General features: G+C 39.7%; 1 protein-coding gene across 1 annotated transcript in view; it reads right to left on the bottom strand.

Moving 5' to 3' along the window:
* Window positions 1-21,854, bottom strand: part of PKM (pyruvate kinase M1/2) — a 41,327-nt gene extending 19,473 nt beyond the window's left edge. Inside the window, exons 1-2 of the mRNA XM_027859126.1 lie at window positions 21,781-21,854; window positions 102-265 (exon numbers count right to left, since the gene is read on the bottom strand). Coding sequence (XP_027714927.1) covers window positions 102-261 — 160 coding nt within the window. The 5' untranslated portion in view covers window positions 262-265; window positions 21,781-21,854. The remainder of the gene's footprint in view (window positions 1-101; window positions 266-21,780) is intronic.
* Window positions 21,855-23,753: the final 1,899 nt, after the last annotated feature.

Here is a 23,753-nt window from a genome sequence, read left to right as displayed (position 1 = left end):
TACCAAGCCTTCTTTGTGGCAAGGGAAGGTAGGCTCTGACAGCCTGTGGCAGCTGCATTGTAGCCAAGAGACTGGGACTCAAGTGAATTACACCCACTCACCAATGGTGCAGATGATACCAGTGTTTCGGGCAGTGGTGGGCTCTGAGTCGATGTCCAAACGACACATATGTTCCAGAAAAGTGTCAGCCATGGCAGCATACAGCTGCTGGTTCTGAAGAGTTGAGAATGCTACTTCACTGCCTGTTCTGCCTGGATCCATGTTGCTGAGTCAAAAGAAAGAAGAACTGAGTCAATGAGGAAAGAACACAGGCACCAGATCCTATAGCCTAACAAGTGCAGGATTAATAATGCTTGGCATGGACCCTCTCCAGGTTATAATACTAACAGGGATAAGCAATTCTACTGCCCAAATTATAGCCAACTAAGCCACGTACTGGTTATGTGGATATACTTCCCCTTGTACAGCAGTTTTGGTCAACAAAAATTTTATCTAGTAGGAGTTTAGGTTTGGAAAGAACTCTGGATGTTATTTAGGTCAACCTCTCTCCCTCCTTTGTAACATCCCTGACAGGCAATCAATCAATCAGTCTGACTGTTTTACAAAGAGAGTTCACCACTTTGTAAGGCAAAAGAATTTTGGGGCAAATCATTCTTTCCAATATCCAGTCAAAATTGGCCTCCCTTAGCTTATATACCCTGCCTTTAAAAATGAAATTATTTTACATGCACTATTGAGGTCTCCTATTAACAAAGAGCCAAAATTCTTCAGTAACAGAAATAACAACCTGTTACTTTGTTAGTTTTTAAAATTTGCATCCACGTGTAGTTTTTCTAAAAGTAGAGGCTAGAAAAGAACCCTTTGTTACCCTTTAGTTTCCTCTAAAAAAAAAAAAAGACAAAAGTCATTCTGGAGTCTAGCTACTAGCATTAGCAGTCCTAGCTACTCTTTTAGCAGCATAGCTCAAACTCAGTCACAGCTCATTAAGTGACTTAGGAGGTCATCACACTGACTCACTGACTCCTTCCCTGACCTTTACTTTTCTTCATTACAACTAAGCATTCCTGTTGGTTAAACAGTTGATCAGAGCCAAAAAACAGGCTGATAAGAGACTCTGTGGAAGTGCAGAGGCATAGTTTTAATACTCAAAATAACCCTTTTTAGCATACAAACGGAATTGCTTTGAGAGAGCAGGCAGATATGGATTTATTTAAAAGTGAAGAACATTTATCCAACAACTAGTAGATTCTGCCTATCTTAATTCCTCCAGGGATGCAGATTTCTCAGACCCAAGACACTTGTTCTAAATAAATCACATTTGATCCTCACAACAACCCTGTGAGGTAGGTACTATTATTGTTACAGATGAGGAAACTGAGGCAACCAGAAATAACTTGCCCAGTCTTTGAACCCAGGTCTTCCTGACTCCAGGTCTGTATTATATTCATTGTACCACCTGGATGACTTAAAATATTTGTGACCTTAATAATGTTGAAGTTTACGTCTTGTTGTTTAGACACCTTGTGTGTAAGTCCTTTGAGGCCCCCACAATTGAATACCCAGAACTGCTCTAGACATATGTGGTCCAAATCTGGTTGCTTTTCCCCCATCTTTGTCTACTCAAGTACCACTTCTATCTCCCCTAAAAATCTTAATTTGGACTGTGACATTAGAATCCCATTGTGGGACTTTATGCCTTTTTGTTGTTGTTGTTTTTTGGTGAGCCAGTCGGGGTTAAGTGACTTGCCCAGAGTCACACAGCTAGTAAGTGTCAAGTGTCTGAGGCTGGATTTGAACTCAGGTCCTCCTGACTCCAAGGCTGGAGCTCTATCCACTGTGCCACCTAGCTGCCCTGGGACTTTATTCTTGATGAAGAAGTTTGTTAAAATTGCTGGAAGATTTTACAAATAATTTTATCTTTTCCATTTTTCTTTTGTATGCAGTCTTCCTACTAATTTCATCCCTGAATGCACCTGAGCTATTTTGCATAGGTGGACATCCTGCCAGCTCTTTGATAGTTATTTCTTTCCCTTTGGCAAGTAAAGCAGTGCCTCATTGCTAAAGTACTTTCTGAATGAATTATTCTTTGTGATCTCTGTTGGAGCAATTTATGTGCTTCTAGATGAAATCACTATATTTTGTCAATGTCATTTCTGTTGTCCATTTCACATTTTTCTTTCAATTATGTTTAAATAATTCAAAGTTATTTCACTTATTTGTCATGTGTTTGCCATTATTCTTTACATTATTGTTTACTGATTTTATTCTAGCTCTGATGAGTCAATGATCTGATTGTATGCAGACAGCTGACTTTGATAACTTTCACATCAGTAATGAATTTTTTTCCTATTAAAATATAGACTTTCATTCTTTCACACTGTTATTCAGGGCTCATTATGTCTAGTGCCTAAGAATCCTTTCTTCAAAGGAAGCATTCATACTATAAGCCTAAGGTTTCTACAAGTCTTGGGCCTCTATCATTCCTTCTTCCCAAATCATGCTTTGCCATTCATAAAAGCTTTTATTATTATCTTTTGGCTTTTTTTTTACATTGTCACCTCAACATCACTCCCTCTTCCCTCCCAGTTTCTCATACAACAAAAGATATTGTTTAAAAAGGAAAAAAAAAACCCAACCCAACTGAACAAACCACATTTAACAAGTCCCCAAACATATGCAATTGTAACACACCTGTGGATCTCCCACTTACATGTAGGGGTAGGTGGACTGGGGGGTGTCCTCTCTTACCTCTTCATTCAAATCATGATTAATCTTTATAATTTTGTTATATCTACTTTTGATTTTTTGGTGTGTGATCATTTTTTTCATTTATATTGTTGGCTTTGCTTGTTTTACTTTTTATCAGTTCAAGTCAATCTTTTCATCATTCTCTGTAGTCATCACATACATCATTTCTTTTTTTTTTCTTTTTCTTTTTGTTTGTTTGTTTTGTGAGCCAATCAGGGTTAAGTGACTTGCCCAGGGTCACACAGCTAGTAAGTGTCAAGTATCTGAGGCCAGATTTGAACTCAGGTCCTCCTGACTCCAAGGCTGGAGCTCTATCCACTGCGCCACCTAGCTACCCTCATACATCATTTCTTACAGCACAGTAGAATTCCATTACATTCATAAACCACAATGTGTTTAGCCATTTCCCAGTCAATGGGCATCTACTTTGTTTCCAATTCTTTGCTATCACAAAACGCATCACTACAAATCCACTGACATATGTAGGGACTCTCTTCTTACTGATGGCTTCCATGGGACATAAACTCAGTAATGGAGTCTTGCCATGTATTTCTTCCCATCCTTACCTTTCTTACCAAGTGTTCAAGTCACTAATATCAGAGAGTATGTTGACAAGTTTTGGTGGGTCTTAAGCAAGTTCTCTGTAGAACTTTGCTGTAATTTTATCTGCAGCAACTAACAGCTGCAAATGCATATCAACGTACAATGAAAAAATGTTCTTTGTTGCCTCTGGGAGCATGATAAAATCTCATTCATTCTACTAACTCTTTTCTTTGCCTCTCTAACGAGTATCTGTGTGTCATCCTTTCATTTACCTACAACTTCCTTCTTTTTGTCTCATTTATAGTAAGAATATCAAGATTGAAATTATTTCAGTTCCTTTTGCAATACTGCCCACTTGGCCACTGGACAAGAAGCTCACATTTAGAGGACACCAATAGTCAAACTGAAGTTTTAGACTGGCAGTCTACTAAAAACTGATCTTTCCCCAGCAATCAGCCACTGTCACTATAGAAATAAAAGAATGCTCTAAAGACTTGTTTTTATTTGTTGAGGAATGTTTCTGGTTTGCTTTCATTTTGCCTGCAAAAGCAGTAAAAATATACTGCAAATTTCCTCAATAAAACAATTTGCAAAGTTAGTGACTATACCTCATCATGGGCAGCAGGGACATTTATCAATACCTAACTCTACATTTGAACAAAGTGGATAAGGTACCTTAGACATACATAGGGTTACATATCATAGTTAGCTTCAGGAGGAGAGAGGTCTTCTCAAGGCTATTTCACCATAAGGGTAGCACTAATCAGTTCCATAGAACTATTAGCACTGCAATCACATCCTAATATTTATAGATTTTACTACTCTTATATGTAGTCAGGCCCCAATTTGGGAAAAGAACACTTCAAATATTCTAAAGCCAGAAGTCTGACAGCAGTGGTGAGAAAACTTGAGCCAACTTCTACTAGGAAATCTTACTGTGATTAGTAACAGCCTTTCACCCCTGAACCTTACTTACCCTTGTGGGTTAGGAATACAGCACTGTTTCCCCAATGAGTACAATATAATTTTGATTTGTTATAATATTCCAGTTTACTTCAGGGAGGAGACAAACTTTGTTAATTGCTGGGTATAGGTGGTGACCATTCCAAGAGAAGAAAGAGGACAGATACATACATATATAAATATAACATAGCGGGTGATGATGTGTCATACTTTTTCCCAGAGAATAAATCAGAAGAGACCTCAGGTAATCTAGTACAATTCATATCTGAATAAACCTTTCTTCTACAGCATCAACAAGCTGATTCATAAAGCCTTAGCTTGAAGACCATTTTCCCACCCCTCCTGAGGCAACCCATTTCATTTTGGATTAGTTGTAATTGTCATCATGCTTTCCCATAACATCAACTGTAAGTTTGCTTCTGCACAGCTCCTGCACTTGATGGCCTTTCAAATACTAAAAGACATTTAGCTACTATGTCCTACCTGAATCTTCTTTTCTCCAAGTGAAATACCCCCAGTCTCTTTATTCTACTAGCTGGCCTAATTCCATTTTGTCAACACATCTCCTAAAATGTGGCATCCACAAGTGAACATAATACTCCAGATGTGGCTTGACATCAGGGCAGAGGACAGCAAGACTATTGCCTCCCTCCCTCCTTCCTTTAATAGTCTTTCTCTTTTTAATATAGCCTATCAAGATCTTTTGGGATTCTGATTGTTGTTCCAACATCCTAGCTATCGTTACCAGCTTTCTGTCATGGGAATTTTACAAGTATTCCATGTATACCTTTACCCAAGTTCTTGATAAAAATATCAAACAGCATAAAGTCAACCACAGATTCCTGGGACAATCCTTTGAAGCTGACACTGACTCGTTAATGATGCTTTGGGTCTAGCTATTAAACTCATTCCAAATCTACCTATTATCTTCATCTTTCTGTGTCTTGTTGACAAAAATAGCTAAGAAAGGCTTGGCTAAAAATCTAGGTAAAACTCCACCTACAGTATATAGTATGTTCCAGGAGGGTAAAGTATCAGGGAAAAAGAAGACAATAACAGTAACATAGAGTCACCAAAATGGAAGAGGCAGAGTAATAGTATAGCGTTTTGATTATTCAGGGAATATAGAAATTCTTCTGCCAATAAGACAGTGTCGAGTCTGCTCTTAAACCGAAATGGTCATAAGTAACTCCCCTACTTTCATAACATATTGTGAATATCTACTCACTTCTAAGCCAGCTATTTTTTTTTTTTTTTAGCTTCTTCCTTACCTTCAAAGGCTGAATTTATTTAACACTTTAGTATGTCATTCAGGACATTTGTCCTATCTCCTTTTCTCCCTCTTCCCCTTCTCCTCCACTTGATTATTTTATATGTGTATCTATATCTGTACCTGTATTTGTCAATTTACTGCACGTCTAGCTCACTTTGCAGCACTTCAGAGTTTGCAGGTTTTTTTTTTAAACAAATTGAAGGTTTGAGGCAATCTTGCATCGAGCAGGTCTATCAGTACCATTTTTCCAACAGCATGTGCGCATTTTGTGTCTCTGTGTAACATTTTGTTAATTTTTGCAATATTTCAAATTTTTTCATTATTTCTATATCTGTTATGATCTATGAACAGTGATCTTTGATGTTGGCATTGTAATTGTTTTAGGGCACCATGAACCACACCCACATAAGATGGTGAACTTAATGGATAAATGTTGTGGGTGTTCTGACTGCCCCACTGTCCAGCCCTCTCCTCATCGTCTCTCTCCCTCTCCTACGGCGCCTCCCTATTTCCTGAGACACAAAAATATTGAAATAGGTCAATTAATAACCTTACAATGGCCTCTAAGTGTTCAAGTGAACAGAAGAGTCAATGGATGTGGCAAACTTCAGCAACCACCAACCTTGATCAGTCAGCAGCCATCAACGCTGAGGCAAGACTCTCCACCAACAAAAAGATTGACTTACTGAAGGCTCATTTTAAGCAATAAAGTATTTTAAAATTAAAATATATTAAGGTTTTTTTTATACATGATACTATTGTACACTTAATAGACTATAATGTAAACATAATTTTTATATGCACTGGGAAACCAAAAAAATTTGTGTAACCCACTTAATTGCTATGGTCTAGAACCGAATCTGCAATATCCCTGAGGTATGCCTATAAACGAGTAAAAATAAAAAACGTTTTCCAAGACTCTCCCCCACACTCTTCTCTACACCCCAAAAAATAAAAATTAAAGTGCTTTAAAAAAAAATAAAACAAAATCTTACTAGCTGTGTGACCCTGGCCAAGTCACTTAACCCCATTGCCTAGCCAAAAAAATAAAATAAAGTGCTTTATAATTTTCAGCCCTTATGCGCTCTTTTGTTTTTTTGTTTGTTTGCTTTTTGTAATGCAATTGGGGGTTAAGTGACTTGCCCAGTTTCACACAGCTAGTAAGTGCCAAGTATTTAGTCTGAGACCAGATTTGAACTCAGGTCCTCCTGACTTCAGGGCCAGTGCTCTATCCACTGTGCCACCTAGCTGACCCCCTCATGCACTCTTCTTCACAGAGATGCTGTAAGGAAAGCCTTTGGTAAATGCTCAAGCACAATATCGATGTGTCATGATTATAGTAATGATACCAGCTAACCTATAAAAAATCACCTCCATACAAGACAGCCCAGGAGTGTAGGAGAAAGTGCCCTGATGTAAGAATCAGAAAATGTGACTTTGTATTCCAGCTGTGCTTGCCACCTGTGTAACCTTAAGGGAAAGTCCCTTAATTTTTCTGTGCCTAAGTTTTTCCAGATGTAAGACAGGGGAAGAGTATAAGAGAAACTAGATGATCTCGAAGCTTCAACTTTAAATCCTATTAATTAGAAGGTGGTAATGACCAAAAAGCAGTATTATTTTCATCAAAACCTTACTTCCTTTTTTGAAAGGGTCCCTAAAATACTGATTGATCAGTGAGTGCATTAGTTCACCTTACTTAAACGGAGGACATTCCATAGTCTCTCATGCTATTCTTGTGGAACAAGTGAAAGAAGTTAACTAGACAACAGTGCTATTATGTGGACTTAGAATTGTTCGAATGATCAAGACCAAAGAATAATCACTAATGGTTAGATGCCACCTTGAAAGGAGGTCTCCCTTAATGCAGGGTCCCACATGTATGTTTGTGGCCCTATATATGCTACTTAACATTATTTTTTTATCAATGACTTGAATAAAGCCAGAAATGGCATGCTTCTCAAAATTTCAGGATTTAATTCCAAGGATCAAAGATCTTAAATTACAACACTGGTCCGAATCAACTAAGATGAGATTTAATGAGGCCAAATGTAAAATCTGATACTCTGGGTTTACAAGGTCAACTTTACAAGTACGATTATGGGAAAAGAATGACCAGGCAGCAGAAAACAAACCTGGTGGTTGTAGGGAGCTATATGCTCAATAAGTCAGTGTTGTAACATGACAACCAAGAAAGCAAAAGGTTCCATAGCACGGCCAGGAAAGAGGTAAAATAAACTTTAATGGAGTCTGCCCTGATTAGACCCTATCTAGACTATTGTGTTCAGAGACCTATAAGCTCTGGAATTTAGGGGAAGTCATTGTTAAGCTGCAGAGCACCCAAAGGATGGTGATGATATCATACAAGGAACAACTGAATGAAAGGGAACATATAGTCTAGAGAAGACAGGGTAAATATGATAAATATCTTCAAATATTTGGAGGGCTGTCACATGGAAGGGAGAATCAGATTTGTTCAAGCCTCGAATGGCAGAATAAGGAGCAGTCAGTTGACTAGCATTTATTCAGTGCCCACTATGTGCCAACACTGTGCTAAGCACTGGGAATACAAAGAAAGACAAAAGACAAGTCTCTGCCCTTGAAGAGTTCACAATCTAATGGCGGGAGACAACATGCAGACATCTACGTGATGCAAAACATAAAGAATAAACTAGGGATATTCTCAGAAGGAAGTTAGTAAGATTAAGGAGGGCTGGGAAAAGCTTCTTACAGCAGGTGAGACTTGAAGAAATGTAAGAAAGCTAGGATGAAGAAATGAGGGAGAGAATTCCAGGCATGAGAAACAAGACTTCAAAAACTCCCAGAGTAGGGAGATATAGTATCTTGTGCAAGAAACAGCAAGGAGGTCAGTGTCATTGGATTAAAGAGTATGTAGGGGAGAGTAAAGTATAAAAAATGAGAAAGGTAGGAAGGGGCCAAGTCATAAAGGACTTTAAAAGCCAAAATGGGATTTTATACTTGGTACTGGAGGTAACAGGGAGCCACTAAAGGTTACTGAATTGGGTGTGTATGTGGAGGCTGTGGTCAGACCTGGATTTTAGGAAGATCAATTCGACAGCTGAGTGGAGGATAGATTGAATGGGGTATTAACTTGAAGTAGAGAGACCAACCAGCAGGCTATTGTAATAGTCCAGGCAAGAGGTGATGAGAGCCTGAAACAAATATCTGACCTTGAGATCCCAACTATTAGTGCTATCCAAAAGTGAAATGGGAATCTTCTAGATGAATTGTTTTCCTTCTGGTCTACAGGTCTTCAAGGAAAGGCTAGATGGCCACTCACTGTGATGTAAAAGTGATTGTCCACTGAGGATTGTGGGCCATAGTAACCTCAGGTGCAATTGGGGGGCACTGAATAAAAATAAGGGGGCAGTGGAAGCATAGGGAAAGATAAGATAAAAAAATAAGAAAAATTTGAAAAAAACATTTGCACATGTTTCATCTGTTGTGTAACTGAGTTAAAGTCGTAATGATTACTTTATTTTCCAAATAAACCCACAAAATGCAAGTTATAACCAATAGGTCTTAACAAGCAAGTGCTGGCAGGCAGCCATGCATTGTCAGGAATATATGTATGTAATGACTTGTTTACTATACAATACTATAAGGTTACATGACATCATCAAATTTCAATCCAGGAAAAACCCCACAAATTTACAACAAATTATTAAATTTAAGATGTCATTTTAAAAACATTTTATGTATTTCTTTTTTGAAATGATACAAATTTCAAACAAACCTTAAAGGGTTAAAGAGATTTTCAGAGAGGCATTGAATAATTTTTTTTTTTTTTAAAGAGGTGGCAGGCCAAGCAAGTTTGGGAACCGCTGGATTAGACAGACACTGACATTCCTTCCAACTAATGGCCAGCCCTGATACCTCCATAGAGATGACTAGCCTGCCTGAATATTTCAGTAGTACAGAGGCAAGATTACTTAAGGAATGGTTTAGTATCACCAGGGCCATAAGTAATTTCACTCTTACAATTTTCTCTCTCACTAGGTTTGAGGTGACTAAGCTCTTAGATCGGGCAATGAGCTGCAATCGCATTTAAGAACAACAAAACACTCATACTGTCTGATCCTTGCATCTTACTTAGATGACAAAATAACCCATGTGTAGTAGTGGCTATAGGTATGTGCAAGGAAAGAATCAGATACCTGTGATTTGGATTTTTCTTACTGCTTCCACTTAAAATCTGTGACCCAAACTGGAAAGCACACCCCGAAGAGTAGAATGAGCAGTGCCTTGAAGAGCTGTAAAAGGATAGAAGCAATATCTTAGTTTCTGAAATGCATGAAAAGCCAGATATTGAGATTATGAGGGAATTGCCTTACTAATTAGGTGGTCTGTGGACTGCAAAAGCAGTTATTCCTAGGGTATTAAAAAGCAGACACATTATTGCCTTGTCATCAAGTATCCTGTTACACAATCACTTATTACCCTTTCTTCAACTCTATCCCTTTTCCTAATTATTTCAGATGTAGCAGGAGATCACAGCACCAACTGGCTATATATATATATACGCATACATATACTTTCCAACTTATTCAACTGAATAGGACTGTTTACCTACCAACATTATGTTTACAACCCTTTTGTGGTATTTCCATCAGTTGTTTCTTTGTCCCTCATAAAACCTTCAGATCTAGCTATTTCTGATATTTCTGCATTTATTTCCACTAGTACCAACAGTGTTTATTTTAACTAATATCAAATAGTGATTTGATCCCACCAGGGATGGCCCTAAGTAATAATAATAAAAATAATAAAAAGCCCCCTAGTAATTCAACTTACTCCTTAAACTCAACTTTTCGTTTGTTTAGTTTTTCCAAATTCCTATGCTATGGGGAAGAAGAAAGATAGAAGGAGAAATGCCCCCAGTCTTGGTCTCCACTCCAGGGACCAAAAGAACTCTCAACAAATGCTTTTCTTAAGGTTTGGTTTCTACAACATATTCCTAGAATTCAAATTTGTGATTGAGCAAAGAGCATAAAGTTTCTCATTTGATTACTACTATAATAGTCTCCTAAATCAGGATTGGACAAATCCCATAAATCAGGTCATCAAGCCACCTAGTGGCTTTTTTTTAAAGCATTATAGAAGTACATACCACTCTTGTCACTCATCCACATTTACTATTACCATAACATATACAATGCTACATCCCACAACCAGCCTAATCTAAGACACACATGACTTTCATCATATAGATTTAAAAGGAAGATTAACAAGCCTAACAGTGATAGAATAAAAAAAAAAATCATAGGGTAAAAGAACCTTAGGAGGTCTAGATCAACCTCATTTGACAGCTGAGGAAACTGAGGCCTAGAAATGAAATGACTTTCCAAATAAAGAACAAGTTGATGCCAGAATTATGAGTCTTTCAGCTCCCATTCCTGTGCTCTTTCTCCACTTCTCCCCATGTCATCCCAGCTTCTAAATACCTCAGTTTCAAGGTACTTCACAATCTTATTTGGTCCAACTTATCCAACTTTATATTTCACTATTCTCTAATTCTAACCCATAACAAGTCTCCCTTACTATTTTTAGAACATGCCTGCAAGCTCTTTTCATGCTAGTATCCCTAGCTAGAATGGCTTCTCCCTCCCCAGTATCTATCTAAATCCTATCAATATTTTGGGGCTCTAACTCAATTCCCATCTCTCATGAAACTTTCCTCAACCTCTCCAGACTTTACTGATGCTCAATAAAGCTGGAAAGGACCCCTTTTCCCCAAATTCTTGTAATATTTATAACTGATTGCAAAATTGAAGCAATAATACATGAACAATTAGCAAATAAATGACAGTATATAATTATTTGAGTAGACCAAGTTCCTTGTTTTTTCCATCATACAACATTTAGTAAACCCCATATAACTTAGCACAGCACTGAATGTTCAGGTACCTGTATACTACGCAGATTAAAATCCAATTTGTCATTACTAAGATGGATTACTTGATGTGTCTACAGGATTTCCTCTGGGCTATGCATAGCTTTCTAGTAGTTAACTAGCTTTTTGTGCTTCTAACAGAGAAAAATTATCAATATCCTCCTCTCTCCTTCCAGTCCTACACCCTCCTCCCCCAATCAAGTTCTGTGGGAAGCCAGAAATATACAATATCAGAGAAGTTCCCTCTGTAGCTCACTTCCCCTCTCCCATTACCAGGCAGGCTTCAGAATAGCTTCCTAACAGCACATGCAACATGGCTTATCAGGCAGCTGACTCATTACTGTACCCTCCTCAAGAGGCAAAGACATGCAGAATCCACCTCCAGCTAGTAGTTATCCAACTTCTCCATTTATAATGGCAAAGAATCTTTCCTGATACTGATGCCCTAGTCCCAAGTCTGTGCCACTGCAGCAGGATCTTCCTGAAAGCCATGAAGACACCTTTATGAAAAATGAGATTTTTTCATTAGAGCCAGCTTCTATCATATTTAGTTCTGTCATCTTAATCCACAACAACCTATCAAGAATGGAACTGGCTAAACCAGGAGTATGACAAAAAGGCACTTGCTGGGCAATTTTTAATCAGCTGCCCATTAATTAATTTGTCCAAGAACCAGGCTCAGAGCTCTTCAGGCAAGTAGAAAAAGAACTGGGGTGGGGGGGGGGGGTAGGAAGAGAGTCAAGACTCCTTCTGAATCCTTAGTTGATTTAGAAAAAGTTGAGGAACATTTACTATATGATATGGAATCAATCACTAAGTCCAAAGAAAAGCAAACTCCTCCTCTTAAGGGTATCCATAGGTTCCCAAAGTGGGTAATACCACCCCTTGGGGAGGTGCTAGAATGATCCAGGGGGAGCTATAGTAGCCTTGGGTATAATTGGGGGGCACTGAATAAAAACAAGGGGGCGGAAGCATAAGGAAAGGTAAGAAAAATTCGAAAAACCATGTGTACAAGTTTCATCTGTTGTCAACAAGAGTTAAAGTCATGGTGATTACATTATTTTCCAAAAACCCACAAAATGGAAGTTATAACTGATCAGTGGTCAAGTCAGCCAACAGGTCTTAATAAGTAAGCGTTGGCAGGCAAGCCTGTTGTGCGTTGTCAGGAAGGCTAGCATGCATCAGCAGGAATATGTGCACGTAATGACTTGTTTACAACATGATGTTACATGGTTACATGACATAATATTGCATTATTAAAATTTCAGTGCAGGAAACCCCCCACAAATTTACAATAAATTATTAAATTTAAGATGTCATTTTAAAAAAAAATTATTTTTTAAAAATAGCACCATTAAAAAAAAAACCTTTAAAGGGTTAAAGAAAGTAGATTTCCAGAGGGGGTGATGAGTAATTTTCTTTTCTTAAAGGGGGCAGTAGGCCAAATAAGTTTGGGAACCTCTGGTAGGCCCTCAAAGATTCTTGGACTCCTGAGGAACCAATATAATTACTTGCTGCTTTCCTTAATGCACCCCTCCAAAAAAACCCCTACAAACCCACACTTTTTAGAAATTACTCAGTCCATGCAATAAGTGGTATCATTCTGATGCTGTTCAGAACTGTCATTTCCACATTTCTTTCTTTCTCATGACTCACTCTCATCCATCCTACACATATTCATAATTTCTTTTTACTGAAAACACCTACCACAAGGCCAGAGTTAGTCTTAAACAAGTTAAAGCTTAAGGTTTACAGACCTAGAAAACTGCAGAAATGTAGGTTTTAGATGTCATCTCACTCAATTCTCAATTTACAGATAAGGAAACAGAGGCCCAAGGAGGCTGTGCCTTCCCCATTGTCACACTGAGAGTAAGCATTAGAAAGGGGATTTGCAAAAAGTTCCTCTTCTCCAGTCAGTGTTCTTTCCATTGCACCCTATAGGCTAACTTGCCACTTCACTTCAATATACTCCTGGGTTCTCCACACTGTTTTCCCTGTTCTTAATCATAAATAATATTTATTTGCACACCAGGTAAGAATTTTTAAAATTATAGGTATTTTGACTAACATGGAATTGTTTTACATGATTGCACATTTCTAACTTATATAAGATTGCTTACCATGGTGGGGGTGGGGGGAGAAGGATAGAACTTGGAACTCAAAACTTTAAAAAAATGTTAAAAATTGTTTTTATATGTAGTTGGAGAAAAAATAAACTATTATTTAAAATTATAAGCATTTTGCTTCTTAGATCCTGCATCACTCTGTAAGTTCTAAACCTAACTATGGGTGAGGAATGTTCAGTTCATTATTTGTTCTAACTCAATTTCACCAAGTCTCAAGTCCTTTGCCAATTAGCATGCCTGGCTAATCCTGGTTCCAACTTGCATAAAGTCATTATCCAACCGGGAATTCTAGACATAATTTGTATGGTACCAACCAACCCTAACAGGGTATGTCGCCTCCCCCCCCACTCCCACTAGATGAGTTACTGATAGAAATTCTATGGTTCTTTTCCTACTGACAGGAATTAAGTGAATGATTTACTACTTACTGGCAGAGGTCTGGAAACAAGAATTCTCAAGGCATCATATTTTTGACAGGAAAGATACTTAAGATGACATACCCTTTCAGAAACCCTGAGGTCCAGCATGGCCTAACGGAAAGCATGACAGATTTTGTAGGATGTGGTTTTGAATCATGGGTCCAAAGGAATTTACAACCTGTCTGACCTTGGACATACCACTTAACTTCCCTTGGCCTCAGTTTCCTTATCTGTAAAAGGGGGAAACTGGACAAGCTGACATCCAAAATCTTTTCCAGCTTTAAACCTACTTTAATGGGATGCTGGCAGAATTTCGGTCAGAAACCAGAGGTATTCAGCAATAGAATGGATCTGCTCTGGATTTTGGTCAGACAGAAGCTTCACCATTTGTAGGTATAAGTACACATTTTTCTTACTAATCTTAAACAGAAACCAGCTTTGTTCCAGAACTTTTTCACAGGAACTATTCTAAAGGGTGGGAAACTACATTTATCTATAATACAGGTGGCAATGAAGGCTAAGCCCTCTGAATAATGCAATTGCTTCCTGGAAGAACAACTACGTATCAGATTGTATCAATAGGCAGCATGGATGTTCCTTCCAAAATGAGACTTTCACAGGTAGTTTTAAGGCCCACATTCTGAATTACAGACTTCAGAGTTGAATTCAATAACCCACTCCATTAACCCTCTCTCCCTCTCCCCCCCAAAGTGCTATTTTAACAAATGTTAAGTAGTCATCTAGCGCTCTGCTTGGAGACTTCTGATAAAGGAGATCAGACCACTATTATCTCCTGAGGCAGTCCCTTCCACTTCTGGACAGCTCTAATCGGTATTTTCTGAATGTGGGACACTCAGAAATGAGTCTGTGATCTCACTGATTTCGAAGTTCTCTCCAGTGATGCATATTACAACCCATCCTTGCCTGCTATCTGCCCACACCTTTCACAACATGGCTCTAACCTGTCTTTCTGACCATTTTTCATATCACTTCTCCTTTCACATAATCTGTGTTCTAACCAGAACTGCCTACTTGCTCTTCACGATTCATTATTTTCCATCTCCTACCTACCTCTCTTCCTTTGCACAGGTTGTCCCACATGCCTGGAAAGCTCTTCCCTCCCCACCAATGTGCCTTTAGGAATTCCTAGTCTTTCAAGGGTCAGCACAAGTGCTTCTTCTCTTTCCTGATCTTTTACTTTCTGCCCCCATGAAATTAATATATACATATTTTCTGCTTGCCTCAGAGGAATGTGAGCACCTAGATAGAGGACAAGGACTGTTTCTGTTTTTATATTCACAGAGCCTAGCACAGTGCTTGGCATACTGTAAATATTTAATAAACTCTTGTGTGACATGGACATAAAGTGACCAAACAGATTCAAACTGATACTTTTTTGACATCAAGTATAAGTTTCTCTCTTTGCAACTTCCACTCACTTCTCCTGGTTTTGGTCTCTGACTCCAAATAAACAAAATCAAATTCCTCTTCTTTATGACAGCTATCCCAAAACTTGAACCTGGAGCTTCTCTTTCCCCATTCTTTCAAATGCTTTTTATATGACATGAGCTCAAAGCCCTTCACTCTCCTGTCACCTTAATCTTATCAACGTCTTTCTCAAACTGATGTTTAGAACTAAACACAATATCATATCCGAGATAGTTTCTCTGTGTTTTGCCATGGTAAGACCCTATCATTAATAAAAAAAGAAGCAAATAGCAGTAAAGTAAGCAGCTTCTGAGTAGATGGACCTTCCCCCCCCTCCTTTAAAAAGGTAAATAACAACAGGCAGATATTAAATGCCTATTATAAGTCAGGCACTAGGAAATACAAAGACAAAAATAACATTGCCTCTCTTCCATTCCCACAGTTCTTAAATTATGTCATGGATAACACACAAAAGGGATAGCTGTATTAAGAAAATTATCTTTAGACTGTCAAGGGGTTGATGACTGGCCTCTAAGCTAAGAATTTTTTTTTTTACATTTTAAAATACAATAAAACTTTATTTAAAATGTAAAAACCATCTTAGCTTGAAGGTCATACAAAAATAGTATTTGGGCCTTGGAATTTGACAGCCCCTGCTTTGGGAAACCCTGAACACATTTAGCTTAGTTGTATGATTCCTCCACTATGTACTCCTTTCCCTTCAGGGGAAAGACACCATGTGTACATAAGTCACATACATAGTGAAATCATTTTAAGCCATAACATAGAGGTGCTTAGAGAAGGTGAAGGCAAATCTATCTGGATTTAGGGCAGTTTAGTATTCCCATGAATTGAGCCTCTTTGGCTTGCCTCAGCAGTCCATATGCTGTGAAGAATCAAACCCCCTCCCCCAACTCAATAAAGTAATTTACTCTTTCCTGAAATCTGACCACCACTTCATCATAGCCAGTTTACTACATCTGTCTTTAAACCATGTCTAATTGGCCCTCTGAACCAGTCTACCTCCTAGCTCTACCAAGCAAATGGTTTCCCATTCATTTAAAACTTCTACCAATCAGCTGCCCTCCCCCCCCCCATATTAAATTCTTCCTGGATCGTTTGGCTTCCTTTGCTTGCTGGCCACTGGCAGGTACTGCAGTCTCCCTACGTGCCATTCAGCACACCACACTGCAGTTAAGCTGCCAAAAATAACCCTCCAAAGCTGCTCAGTCCTCTCTCCTCATTGGGAGGCAAACTAGAGCAATCTGTTGGTTCAAGATCCAAGCTTGAAAAGCCACTGAAAGGTCACAATAATTTGCACCTCACAGCATAGTCTAAAAAATCAAATTAAAAAAAAAATTTTAAGCAAATTCAGTCACTCAGAACTCTCAATGAACTGGAATTTCCCTGTGATAAGGCCATCCGAAAAGGTAAAAACACAAAAGTCATGAGAAAATAAGATACCAGATTTTTTTGGTAACAGATATGTATAACCTTAAAAAAGATTCTAGATTCTATCTAGTCCCTTACACCTTCAAGATCTCTGTATGCAATGCTCTATATTGTTGATCTGGTGAACCTTGCAAAATCATTTATGAAAGACTGACTTGGTGCCTTTTATAAAAACATTCAAAGACTGAAATATTCTCTCCCCATATCCTAAATAGATTTGAAGAGTTCAAGAAAGCTAAAGAAAAATTTGAAAAGATGCATTTTCTCTTTCTATGTTTATCTAACTCTCCTGAATTAAGTCAAATATACCCTGATTTTCTTTTAGGAGAGATTAAAGTAAAATTAAAATTGAAGCAGGGCATTGCAAGTCAAACTTTGCATAAGCATTTCCCCCCCACTGATCTAGGCTTATCTGCTTCCTCATTTTCTTGTTAAGAAATTAATGTAGTTAAAGGCTCTCTCCAAGGACCCTGGTCAATGCTATGAATACTTGAGGAGTGAAGGCAAACAATTCAAACTACTAAATATGTATGAATTCACATCTTAAAACTTTTTAAGTCATATTATTCACTTTACCAGACAATGTTTTAACAGTTATAATAAACTTCTCCTTTATCAACTAAAGTATTTCACTTTAATGCAATAACCAAATTGGAGAAGTATGAGCCAAAAGTATTAGGAGAGCATCCCTATATTGATGATCTAAATACCATAATTTAGGCAATTAAACGCTATAATTCCATCTCCTCTTTTCAAGTTGAATTATTGGATGTAAAAAGCCCCTGTATGAGGTTTCATATAATCATTTCTCGATTTCAAATTCGTGAAAAAATAGTGAGGATGAAACCTAGATACTTTACTTAGTAGAAATAAGGTCACCACCTAAGTCTCAGTTTCCCCATTCGTAAAATATCTCACATGGTAGGAAAAGCTCTGTGAAAACCCTAAAGTCTTACATGAAAATGAGCTATTAATAACTACCCTCCATTCTATTTTAATTAGCAGGAGGGAAATGCTCTGCTGTCTTATTACTGACTTCACTACATGACAAGAAATTTGAAACCTAGAACAGAGGTTGAATTTAGTCAGGATGACAATTTTGCTTCAAGAAGTTATTTGGGGAGATGAACATAATTCATTTTGACTCTGAAAGAGAAATAGAGGGGAGCTTTTAAATGTGCAAATTTCCTCACTTACCCCACAAAAAAGAATGCTTTCTCATAAGCTGTTATCTTGAATGGATAAGCCATCCTGAATAAACATTACTCTCGCTCAAATTGGTAGTGACAATTTTAAAATCATCCCTTTCCTCTGAAGTAACTTTCTTTATTTCATCACCTCTTGTGATTGTGATATAGAGAACAAAACCTTTGCAACCAACAGTGCAGCAGGGAGTTATCAGACCCGCCCTCTTCTGTGCCCTAGGGAACAGATACACCCTTACACACCAGAAGGTTCCTGGACTCCATTACTTTCATTTTAGCTGTAGGGGGCAAACAATTAACTCATTTTATCTGCTAGCAGAAGCTGTATTACATATTATGGAAGCAGGCAAATCTAAGACCTACTTATCTTACAATCAGACTAATATGAAATCAATTAAAACAAATATTTATTTAGTAGCCTAGCATATGTAATGGGATGCCTTCACAAAGAAGACTGCTCTGGCCCTCAAGGGGTTCACATTCTATTGTACATAGAAAAAGACACACAAAATGATAAAATAATAATTTGCCATACCATAGAAAAAATACACACAGAATTGGTAAATGAGGGGAGCATGGAGAGTAGTAAAATAAACTTTTGCCAGTCTAAGTGAAGCTGTAATTATGACAATGTAATCTTAAAAAGAGAACAAATCCTTCCTGATTTATATTCTGCCCAAACCCAACAGATGCCAATACACGAAGAAGTTTGTGTCCCAATGGAATTTGCATAGATATTTTCCAATATTATTAGCTGTCTTGTAAACAATGCACACCTCGGGAGATTAGTCTTTTCTTCTGAGGTCCCCTAGGGTTTCCAAGATATTAGTTAATTGAGAAAACACCAAAATGCCTTTATTTCACATAAACTTAGATTCAACAAGCATTTATTAAACACTTCTGTGCCAGGATAAAGAGATCTAAAGATAAGAAGTAAGCAGTCTGTGCCCTTAAGGAGCTTATAATCTCCAGGAAAGTGAGTTCAAACTTGAATTTTTGTCCTAAATCAGAGCAAGATAAAACAGACTTTCTTGAACTCTTCTTCAGTTAGCAAAAAACACTATTTGGAAGCTTCAATTCTGAGCAACATTAGATTTAACTTTTTGTAACACACTCAGGAAAACAGTAATGCTTATTAATTACTACTACGCTGGAAATCAATGACCATGAGGAATTACCACAAGTACCCCATATCTGCCGTTTTTAGTGCAAAGGAAAATATACAAAATTATGGCATTTAAATCCTGTAATCTACTATGTTACTTTATGGCAGCAGAAGTAGGCATCCAGTAGCTACATACATTTTCTTCCTTCCCTGCTGTTGTTACCCTCACCCCCAAATGATGCTCGTTAGTCTCTGCACTAAATGAACGTATTCAATATACCAGAAGAAGTAGAGGAAAGTAAGGAGAATGTGCGGGAAACTCTGCAAATAGGTTTGTCTGGGACACAAGTGAAAACCTTCCCTCATAAGTTTCATACTCTCTTTCCAAACCTATGAGAAGTTAATCTTTTGAATCATGAGGCGGAAGAGTGATGCATAAAATATGAGTAACACTTTCCTAAGGCAGCCAGTCAGCAGTCCAAAGTCACCGAGTTACCAGAAGCTACGTGCATGTGGGACAGATGGAGATGGAGAAGTACGGTTCATCCAACTCTTACTTAAGCACCATGTAAAAGCCCTAATGTCTGAATCCAGGGGAAGGTCCTAGACCTAGGACCAAAGCATATGGCTGCCCTTTTCCCTCTACTCATGGCACTTAACCTAAAAAGGGAAGGGAGAATTTCAAACCAGGTAAATACAGCCCAGACTAAGCCTCAGATTCTGAGGCAAGACACTGCACTCAGTGTTTTGTCCCCACAGAGATCAAGGACTGGAGAAAACAGGAAATTATGAAAACTTTTAAAGAAAAAAATGCTAAGAAAACACCTTCCCTTCACTACTGGAAAGGATTATGTAATTGTACCCTATTACATTGCCCGAAATAATCAGGGGCAACTCTCCTTTCACCTCCTCCCATCCCAAATTTATAACTTTCAGCTAGACACCATGCTTTCTATGGGTATAACAGTAGCACACAGCAGTGTTGGGGAGGGGGAGAAGAAAAGCCTCCATCTGGTGAATCGAAAACTCAGAAGGTCCCAAAACTACTTTATAGTCTGGTGTCTGTTAAAACCCAAGAAGAGGGAGAAAAGGGAAAAGTCCTGCCTGATCTTTGCCATGACTGAATGTAAGGGGAGCACTGAAGAAAGCATTTGTTGGGGGTCTGGATGAGCCAGGCTTCAAAGCTTGAGGCAGAGTCTGAGATGCTCTCACTCTAGGACCACAGAGGCCTCAATTAACCAGGCCATTTGGCCTCTTATGTCTGTCATCTCCAGGTCTGCCAGTGCCTTGAGGTCTGCATGCTTTAGGGAGACTCTTCCCTCTGAAGGACCAAGTAGCCAGCGATGAGATTGGCAAGGGTGGGGACCAAATTAAAAACTAAAGTAGAAAGAACATTCCCGGAAGATGAGGATGAAAGGGAGGAGGGGAAAGATATGCACTAGGAGAGCTGCGACGGGATCGAAGTGGGTGGGGGGGTGGAGAAGAGCGTATGCACCAGGAGTGCAGAGATGGGGAGGGGAAGAGCACGTACCAAGAGAGCTGGGAGGGAGATAGGAATGGGGGAGGGGAAGAGCACGTACCAAGAGAGCTGGGAGGGGGATGAGATGGGTAAGAGCACATACCAGGAGAGTTGGGAGGGGGAGAAAAGGAGGGGGAGGGGGAAGAGCATGCACCAAAAGAGATGAGAGGGGGAAAGTAATGGGGGGAGGGGAAGAGCATGCAACCAGAGAGCTAGGAGGGGGAAGAAATGGGGGAAGGGAAGACCATGCAACCGGAGAGCTAAGAGGGGGAAGAAATGGGGGGAGGGGAAGAGCACCTATCAAGAGAGCTGGGAGAGAGATGAGATGGGTAAGAATATACACCAGGAGAACTAGGAGGGGGGATAAAAGGAGGGGGAGGGGTGAAAGCATGCACCCAGAGAGCTAGGAGGGGGAAGGAATTGGGGAGAAGAGCACGTACCAAGAGAGCTGGGAGGGGGATGGGATGGGTAAAAGCTTACACCAGGATAATTAGGAGGGGGAGGGGGAGAGCATGCACCAAAAGAGCTAAAAGAGAAGTAATGGGGGAGGGGAAGAGCATGTGCCAAGAGCAGGGAGGGGGATGGGAAGGGGCACAGCAAACACGAAGAGAGACGGTATGAGGATGAGACGGCGGAGGGAACGAGGAAAGCACTCACCACAAGAGCGGGAAAGGTGATGGAAAAGGAGATGAGACACACTGAAGGAACTGGAGAGAAGGGCTAAGGAAGAGACATACTAGGAAGTAGGAGAAAAATCAAGAAAGGGGAGAACTCACACGCCAGAAGAGACGTGGTGGGTGATGAAGAGAGTGATGAGACGAAGAACTCTGGGGGTGAAGAAATACAACAGAAGGGCTGGAAAAGGATGAAACAGGCTGGGAAAGGAAGCATCAGAGGAGCTGAGATGGAATGAGATGAAATTGTGCACAGGAAAGAAAGTGTGGGGGGGGGAATGTGGGGTGGGGAGGATGTAAAGCGAGGGGAGTCGCCTAGCCTCCCTTCATTCTCAGGGCTCTCAAAAATATACATCTCCTGAACAGGTCTGAGTGTATGCTAGGTGAAAGAGGAGGTTGCAACAGGGGCCTCACCTCGCGGCGCAGGCGTTTCCTTCCAAAGAGCTGTAAACACGAGGAGTCCACGGCCGAAGCGAAAGCTCTTCTGCCGCTTCCCAACGCCGCAGTCTCAAGGTGATCCCACTGTCGCTGCACCACCGTAGATCCATCCGCAGTCCCCGCCCCCGTTCCCCTCCCCTTCTCTGTCTCCCATCCTTCCTTCCCTATTCTCGGTGTCCTGTACGTCTTCGACCTTCTTTTGGTAGTGCCCTCTAGCTAGGCTAGGCGGGGGACGGGGAGGGTGAAAGGGAGTAGATCTTTCCTGAGGGATTTAATTTTCTGGTGGAAGGACATGTTGCAGATTGACTATAATGATACCTACGACAGCCAATGGGAAGGCCCCTGGGTTGCGGAACCAGTTCTCTGCCAGCGCTGGGCGGCCCTGCCTTCTTCTGTCCGCAGACCTCTCAAGTTGTACTGATTTAGACTGGGATTACAGCCTGGTGTAGATGGATAAGGAGAATGAGGAAGTCCTTTACTTTCAGTCCTTCCAGTGACCTCCTCTCCCAGTGCATACTATTTCAGAATTTTCCTTCTTCCAAAACTACAAATTCTATAGCCTAGGGTCGCCACATCCCTCCCCTGCAGCATCAGCAGCAATGATGACCTTCGAGGCGCAGCAGAGCCTTGGGCTCTGATCATTCCCGCCCCCCCTTCTCCCCACTGAGCAGTTCATAAAGGGCATAGTTTTACATCTCAATTCTTTTCTTTCTCCAACATCCATCTCTCTCCCCCTTTTTAATCTGGGACTCGGAATCTGATTGTGTGGACTTTCCTCCATTCCCGCCTTCGCCATCACTCTTCTCATATCCCAGACAAGAATTCTCTCCTCTGCAACTTGGAGCCCTGTGCTGGGGGACAGGATGTGACGGAAGGAGGTGGTGGTGGTGGACAATGACTAAGCAGGCAGATAGATGGGTATCTGAGACCCACGTGTGATTCATGTATAGACATGGACTGAGTTCCAGTGGGTAGATTTTTCGGGATTACTGAATATCATCACCCTGAGGGTCGTTCTCAGATGTAAGAAGGAAACTTGAAGCCCAGAGTTGATAACTGATATTTTCACTCTTATGACAACTTCAGTAATCTCAGTATTTGATCCCCTCTCCATAATCCAAAACTCGTTTGTCTGTACCTATGCAAGAAAGTGAGATCTCAATCCTAGAACCTAGAGAATATTCATTCTTTGCTATAGGGAGGTGGGGGGTAGCAGGAGGAGAGTGGAGTTGCTAATTTGCATGGGAGTGGAGATTATAAATGAAAAGGATTATACTAGTGTGGAGGAGGAAAGAAGGGGGGTGTGGGGAGAACTGGAAGATCTGCTAGCTCCCCATCTTATTGGATCCTATATAATACCTTTGTCCTGGTAGCACAGGGGTTCTTAACCTTTTTTGGTGTCATGGACCCCTTTAACAATCTGGTGAAGCCTATGGACTTTTAAATAGTTCAAGAAAATGCTGAATTTCAGTTAGAGGCTAGTGAAAATAAAGATTTAATTTATTCCCCTATCCAACTTCACATACCCCATGAAATCTATCTGGATCCCAGGTTAAGAATTCCAGCTGTACCAGCCTAGATTGCAGAACTTTGAATTAAACTTTGGAAGGAAGACTACCAAAGAAAAAAAATTCAGAGACCATTGTCTCTACACTGAAGAATGACATTTCTGGGAAGTTTGGGAAAGGGAGAGTTGGGGCAGATCTGAGATCTGAGATCCAGACTTGCAGGAGCCAGAAAAAGTGATACAACTATAAAGACCATGAAGAAAAATAAGAGGATGGATAATGGCAATATTTATAGCACTTTTAAAGGCTCTTAAGACCCTATTATAGGGTAGGTATTTTACAGATGAAGAAACAGATTCAGAGGGGGTATAAATGACTAGTTTAGGACTACAGTGTGGGAGCACAGACTTCAAGCTACTGTCTTTTGTCGTCATTGTTAGT

This window comes from Vombatus ursinus, unplaced genomic scaffold (assembly GCF_900497805.2).
Source record: "Vombatus ursinus unplaced genomic scaffold, bare-nosed wombat genome assembly UNPS02000749.1, whole genome shotgun sequence".
Classification (NCBI taxonomy): domain Eukaryota; kingdom Metazoa; phylum Chordata; class Mammalia; order Diprotodontia; family Vombatidae; genus Vombatus; species Vombatus ursinus.
Note: the sequence above shows the minus strand (reverse complement) of the source record. Positions and strands in the feature narration are given on the sequence as shown.